The 7118-nt window shown below is 44.3% G+C and overlaps 1 protein-coding gene and 1 pseudogene across 1 annotated transcript; both read left to right on the forward strand.

Moving 5' to 3' along the window:
* The first annotated feature begins 312 nt into the window (after positions 1 to 312).
* On the forward strand, positions 313 to 850 carry LOC145363558 (T cell receptor alpha variable 38-2/delta variable 8 pseudogene; annotated as a pseudogene).
* A 2285-nt stretch (positions 851 to 3135) lies between these two features.
* Positions 3136 to 6582, forward strand: LOC145363559 (uncharacterized). The gene is made up of 4 exons (XM_080218745.1): positions 3136 to 3178; positions 3328 to 3622; positions 4025 to 4065; positions 6269 to 6582. The coding sequence occupies exons 1-4, from the start codon at positions 3136 to 3138 to the stop codon at positions 6580 to 6582; spliced, it is 693 nt and encodes a 230-aa protein (XP_080074871.1).
* The last annotated feature ends 536 nt before the right edge of the window (positions 6583 to 7118 follow it).

A 7118-nucleotide genomic window follows, 5' to 3' on the forward strand; every position in this document is an offset into this window, starting at 1 on the left:
CGAGAGAGCAAAATGCACTGCAATTGTTGGATAGTAGAACAAAAGGAAAATTGTAAGCTTTCCCACAATAAAAGAGCTATAACAAGGAGGAAACAGCTGTTGTCATTTATAACTATCTTGCGATTGTCATCCAGCTCACTATGTCTCTGTTTACTGTCTGTTATCTCACCACCTGGGTGTTACGCAGCACCACTGGGGGCAGAAGGTACAGCGCTGAGAACATCTGTAGACAGGAAGCTGATGATTGAGGGTAAGGATTAGACTTGATGAAATCAAACACCCAGCTCCCCTTCTACAGAGTGGACAGCGACAATGTGGCTGCTCGGTGTGTGGGTAATGTGGGCACCATTCCTGATAGGTAAGTATGTGCAAAATACATTGACCGTATGCCATGCTTCCCAAACTTGGTTCCAAATCATTCTTTCATGATCCGCCCGCCTGAACATTTTCTATTTTGTTAATTTCAGATCTGATTCATGGAGATTCTGTCACCCAGTCGCTCTCATCAGATGTTAAGACAGAAGGCGAGATCGTGACTTTAACCTGTAACTATCAAACCACGGAGAGCGATTATAGGCTGTACTGGTACCGACAATTTCCAGACACGCAGCCCATCTTTATTTTGCGGAAAGATCCTGATGGTTATGAAGATAAAGCAGATGTTTTTAAAAGTCGGTTCTATGTGGATCTCCAGGCCTCGAACAAATTCATCAGTTTAAATATATTCGACCTAAGCCTGGCTGATGCTGCCACTTACTACTGCGTGTTCAGACGCACAGTGATAGAAAGAAGGCCCACCTTCGTGCAAGAACCTGCTTATATTGGAGTAATGCATTTGAGGATTGCTTAATGGTCAAATGTTAACTGAGCTGTCAGCCTCACACACACACACACACACACACACACACACACACACACACACACACACACACACACACACACACACACACACACACACACACACACACACACAGAGGAAACCAAGATAACGTCAGGTGAAACCACCACCTAACTGTTCCCAGCAGCAGTGGAAAAAACAAACTGCAGAGTCCAATCTGTCAGGCCGATCCAGTACAGAACAAGACTCGACTCATTCTTCCAAAAGACAACCATGCCACTTTTGCCGTCTTGCTCTACCAGTCAGTGGAGAGCTGGAAGCCAGTGAATGGAAATACATCGAGCTGCGATACAATTAACGTCATGGTAATGTGAATATACCCGTTGTTTGCGACCGCCGTTTGGAATTAATTTTTCACTACAGCGAACTGTTGTAAATTTCACTCCAGTCAAAGTGAATGGTCATTCAAATCTCGCATCTGTCCGTTCCTCCATCCACCCTACTGTCCTTCCGTTCATCCATCCACCCTCTATTATCCCCTTAAAGGCCCCATAGTTCACCCCTTGTTTCCACATCCATCCCTCCTTCAATAGTTTTGTTACAAAAGTTCGTTCTATTGCTAAAGGACTCACCGATCTTCAGAACAAGAATCAAAACGAGGGCCCCCAAATTCTTTCACAGTTTTGTTCCCTCAAATTTGAAATTCCCACAGACTTTGAACGGTTCCGGATGTCAAGCTAGAATCGAACTGTTAGAAACCACCTAAGCATCCCGCTGTTTCGCAGTTAATATCTGTGTTGTGGGTTTGATTTCATTTGATCCTATCAGTCGCTATTTGACTCTGGCTAGTAAGGAGTGTAAACTGAGTCAGCTGCTCTGAATAAAACAGGAAGTACAATTAGTAGGCCAGTGAAGCTGTGCTTCTTACTCAGACAAAGGAGGTGGTTCTAAAATTGGACACTGAGATTCCAATTTACAGGATTGAATATAAAAGTAGGGAGGTCTTGCTGCAACTGTACAGGGCACTGGTGAGGCCGCAGCTGGAGTACTGTGTGAAGTTTTGGTCGCCGCACTTGCGCAAGGATATTTTGGCCTTGGAGGGAGTGCAGAGGAGGTTCACTAGGCTGATATCGGAGTTGAGGGGGTTGAGCTATGAGGAGAGGCTGAATAGACTGGGCTTGTACTCGTTAGAGTTTAGCAGGATGAAGGGGGATCTTATTGAGACGTATAAGATGATGAAAGGGATGGATGGGGTAGAGGTGGAGAGGTTCTTCCCGCTCAGAAAGGATAGCAGGACTAGAGGGCGCAGCCTCAAGATAAGGGGGGGCAGTTTAGAACAGAGTTGAGGAGGAACCTCTTCACTCAAAGGGTGGTGAATCTCTTGAATTCTCTGCCCGTTGACGTGGTGGAGGCTACCTCGCTAAATATATTTAAGACGCGGGTCGATGGGTTTTTGATAGGCAAGGGGATTAAGGGTTATGGGGAGAAAGCGGGAAAGTGGAACTGAGCCACTTCAGATCAGCCATGATCTTATTGAATGGCGGGGCAGGCTCGAAGGGCTAGATGGCCTACTCCTGCTCCTATTTCTTATGTTCTTATGTAGGACGTCGCACTCAGGACAAAGCAGCCCCGTTTGATTCGTGCTGCTTGCACCAATATTCACTCACTCCACAAACGATGTAGAATGGCAAACTTCCAGACCATATCCACGATGAAGTGCAGGAACTCACGAAACCTCCTTTAGCACCACATTTCGGACACAAAACAGATACAATTTAGAAGGCTATGCGAACACTACCACTATCCGGACTTGGAAATATCCTCCGTGCCTTCACTATCCCTCGGTCTCGATAAATATACTGGAATTTCCTCCCTAGTAGCGCGGTGGGTGTACTTACACTGCAGGGACTGCAACCGTTCAAGAAGGCAGTTTACCACCATCTTATCAAGGGCAGTTAGGGATTGGTAATGTCTGCTGCCATCGCCAGCCAAGGTACACCCCTGGAATTAATAACAAAAAATAATCTACTCGACAGCAAGTAGACCAAGGCATTCACTGCTGTGGGTCGCGGGATGAGTCTCTGTGTTCTGGCTGCCGAGGAGTTTCGACCGAAAGTTCACAGCTACATTCACCATTTAAATTCTTGAATTTAATTTGAAGGATGGGCGTGGCCTAATTTACCAATCCTCGGGTCAGAAGCATTTCAATTCAGCTCTGAGCTCCAGTCTCCCAGAGCAGTCCAACTCTGCAGTCTCAGCTCCCCGTCATATAAACCTCAGTTCCAGGCAGCAGAGCAATGGGAATCCTTCTTGTTTTCACCGTGTGTGCCTATTTACCCCGTGAGTACCGATCAAAGTAACCCACATTGTGTGGATTGGACATAACGCTGCCCCAATTCCATCTCAGTTACAGACAGTGTGTGGGGTTTTAGCCCCGTTGTGCAGTTCGGCTCTGCTGGACCATTAAACTCTCTGTGTTTAATTTGCAGGATTTTTTAGTCAGTCAGTGACACAAAGCCCGGCAGCGGAGACCCGGAAGGAGTGTCAGTCTCTCACCATCAACTGTGTCTTCAGTGGTGTTTATGAGTTACAAAATGGCCATTTCTTCAGACAAACCCAGACCGGGACAGAGCGGGAGCGGATCTCCAGCGGAGGGAGATTTATTGTGCTGGTGAATAAAGCAGAAAAGACATTTTCGCTGGAAATTAGGGATATGAGAATTGAAGACACCGCCACCTATTACTGTAAAGCTCAGCACTGGTACTACGCACATGGAACACCACAGTGGAAGACAGGAGAACAAATACTTCAATATTTCTGAACAAACGAAGCAATAATTTCCAGGACACGGACCATAGATTGCGAGTTCTTGTTCCTATCGTTGCAACATGGTTGAATTTCGTTGAAATTTCCTCCATTCAGTTATCTTCCTTTAACCTTTTATTCTATTTATACGAAGTGTCCATCTCCGCTCTGTTCTTGGACCATTTTGCCAAGAGTTCAGAATGTCGCAAGGAACAGTTTGTTTAAATGGGAGATATAAAACAATCATTCTTCATTATTGATCTATAAACCCTGAATAATTGATAAACGCTGATTATTCAGTACTTTTTCCCGGTAGTTTACATTGCAAGTCATTCTTGTACTGGGCTAAGTGACAGCGCTGACACTGTGGGGAGAATGGAGATTTACAGATGGGTCTGGGACGGTGGTGACTGTCTCAGCTGGTAAGTGACTCCAAATCCGCCAGTGTTACAGGCGATCCAGGTTAGTTTTCACATTCAGCTCATTCTTGTAATCTGATCACTTCAATCGTCTGTGACTACAAGAGCAACGTGGGGGAAGGGGGTTCCTGTGGAAGATTTTCAACTGCAGTTTTAGATTTGGGAGCAGAGTAGGAAACTGGAGTCGGGTCCGAGTGTGGGACCAGATTGAAGCGGTGTGTGACCACCAAATGTGAGACATCGGACGGGGAAGGCAATGTCATTGACCCCATAATGACATTTAATGATTTAGTGGTGGTATTGGATAATACTAATAACACGCGGGCTTCCTGTCTCCCAAGTGGTTTCAAATAGCGCACATTGTGAACACTATGGCTTCTGCCCTAGTGTGAACTTTGATTCTCCCTGTGGCTGTTATGAAAGGTTATCCAGTCTGGAAACGTTGACTCTATTTTCTCACCACATATGCTGTCAGACCTGTTGAGGTTTGCCAACATTTTTCTGTTTTTGGTGTTGATATAAATCTTTAGCATTATTTTATAAGTTCGTTAATGTACGTGTGGGGAAAATGATTCAGATTAAAGGAACGTTGAATATGATGCCAGTGTGATAAAAGAAAGAGAAATTGGGCAGAAAGTGGAGTGCGGTGCCACATGGAGTGGTTGCAGTGAATGGCGAAAGGACTTTTTATGATGGTGTGAAAAATCGAGCAGGGAGAAGGACGCAGTGTTCAGTGTACAAAGGTTTCGTTGGGGATCGAGTGTGAGAGGGGAGTAGGCACGTGTGCCGTGCTGACAAGCGTACTGTGAGCCGAATGGCCAATTTCTGTTCTGTACAATCTGTAGAATGTAAAATGCAGAGAGGGTTCTGACTGCAAAACATGGGGAACAATCAACCAATGCATGGAAGGAATTGAAAATCTCAGGCACATTGAAAAGGCAAATTTCACAGTGACTAATAGTGAACAAGTCAGTCGGGGAAACTGAGCACGCTGATCTCAACTGACATTGGAGACTGTCTGGGACAGGTTCTCATGTTGGCAAAAAATCGCAAGCAGTAGGAAGAGAACAACTCAGATTTAGAAATCCGCTGGTATTAACTGTAAATCATTCTAATAATATAAAATACAAAATTGATGGACGAAACTGTGTAAAGAGTTAAACTGTATCAAAGTTTGATCTTTGACACATATATGCAATATCAGTTTCACTTAATCAGTTTCGCTGGGCGAGTATGACTGTCTTCGCCTGAATCTTGCTGTGAGCCAGGATATAAAAAGGCAGGGTTACCCTCAGTTAATCTACTCTGGACAGCAATTGTTATAGTGAGAAGAGTGAACTTTCATATAATTTCCTCAGGTTTGGAAATCGCCAAGAAGCAGACACTAAATAGAAAGCATAAAATGAGAAACCAGAGAAGGGCATCATTCTGGCCAAGTGGCTATTCTTTGCAGGTGCTGCTGAACTTTACATATTTTACCTTCCTGCTCTTTAAAACTCCCGGAATTCTAATCTGATTCTGGAGATTTCTTCCATTTGCTGTTTTAAAATGACTACTGAATATGTTTCCAATATCACAGCTGGAAAATATCCTACTGAGCAAAATTCGCTGTGTGATAAAATAAAAATCATCTAAATATCTGCCCCTCGCTCTTTTGCCATTTTTTTCAATTCGTTCTAGGGATGTGGGTGTTCCTAATTGCTTTTGAACTGGTTGGCTTGTGAAGCCCATTTTAGAAGGCATTTAAGGGGAACCACATTGCTGTGGATCTGGAGTCACATGTACGCAGCACAGATAAGAATAGCAGATTTTCTTCCCTAAATGACCTTAGTGAAACAGATGTGATTTTAACGACAAGGGACAATGGTTTCATGGTCATCATTAGACTTTGGTTCAACTATTTTTGTGCAATTCAAATCAAGATTGAATTGAAATTCATATTTCACCATCTGCCGTGGCACCATTCGTTCCTGTGTCCCCAGGGTATTCCATGGATTACTAAATCTCTGGACTAACTAATCCAGTGATAATATCACTATGCCACCCTCTTATCAATTATAGTTAATAAATGTCGAAGACCCTTCAATGAAATAATTGCGACAAAATGGTCAGCTATTGACGCGATTATGTTTCCCCGGGCAAACTAACATGCAACGCAGGTAATGGCATCATAGAAATATTGTGCATTATTTTATGTGTTCGGCAGAATCCAGTTCATCTGTGTCACAGACCCCGTCTCTCCAAACCCGTGCTGCTGGCGACACCATTACTTTAACCTGCGAATATCAGGGATTTTGTCAACACACACTCGACTGGTACCGTCACTCGCCAGGACAGAGCCCAAAATACCTGGTTAAGGGATACACATCAGGCGAGGAGAACAAAGAAAACGCTGCCGGGGCGAGAATTTCTGCTTTTATCGACCCAGTCGAAAAAATCAGCCGGTTAAAGATCTCCAAGCTGCAACTGAGCGACTCCACTGTGTATTACTGTGCACTGAGTCGGCGCACAGCACAGTGATGCAGAATAGGGAGAGAGCTGTACAAAAACCTAGACATGGTGAGGATTTCAGAGACAGTGATACAGAACAAGGAGGGAGCTATACAAAAACCTGGACATGGTGAGGATTTCAGAGACAGTAATACAGAACAAGGAGAGAACTGTACAGAAACCTGAGCATGGTGAGGATTTCAGACACAGTGATACAGATCAAGGAGGGAGCTGTACAGTAACCTGAGCATGGTGAGGATTTCAGAAACAGTGATACAGATCAAGGAGAGAGCTGTGCAAAAACCCGATATGGCGAGGATTACATACACAGTGATACATAAAAAGGAGAAGCTGTACGAAAACTTGGATATGGTCAGGTTTTCAGACAGTGATGCAGACCACGGAGAGAGCGGTACAGAAATCTGAACATGGTGAGGATTACAGACACAGTGATACAGAACACGGAAAGAGCTGTGCAAAAACCCGGACATGGTGAGGATTTCAGACACAGTGATACAGAACACGTAGAGAGCTGTACAAAAACCTGAACATGGTGAGGATTGTAG

The sequence above is a fragment of the Carcharhinus amblyrhynchos genome, unplaced genomic scaffold (genome assembly GCF_965287045.1).
Source record: "Carcharhinus amblyrhynchos unplaced genomic scaffold, sCarAmb.v2.hapA scaffold_39, whole genome shotgun sequence".
Lineage (NCBI taxonomy): Eukaryota > Metazoa > Chordata > Chondrichthyes > Carcharhiniformes > Carcharhinidae > Carcharhinus > Carcharhinus amblyrhynchos.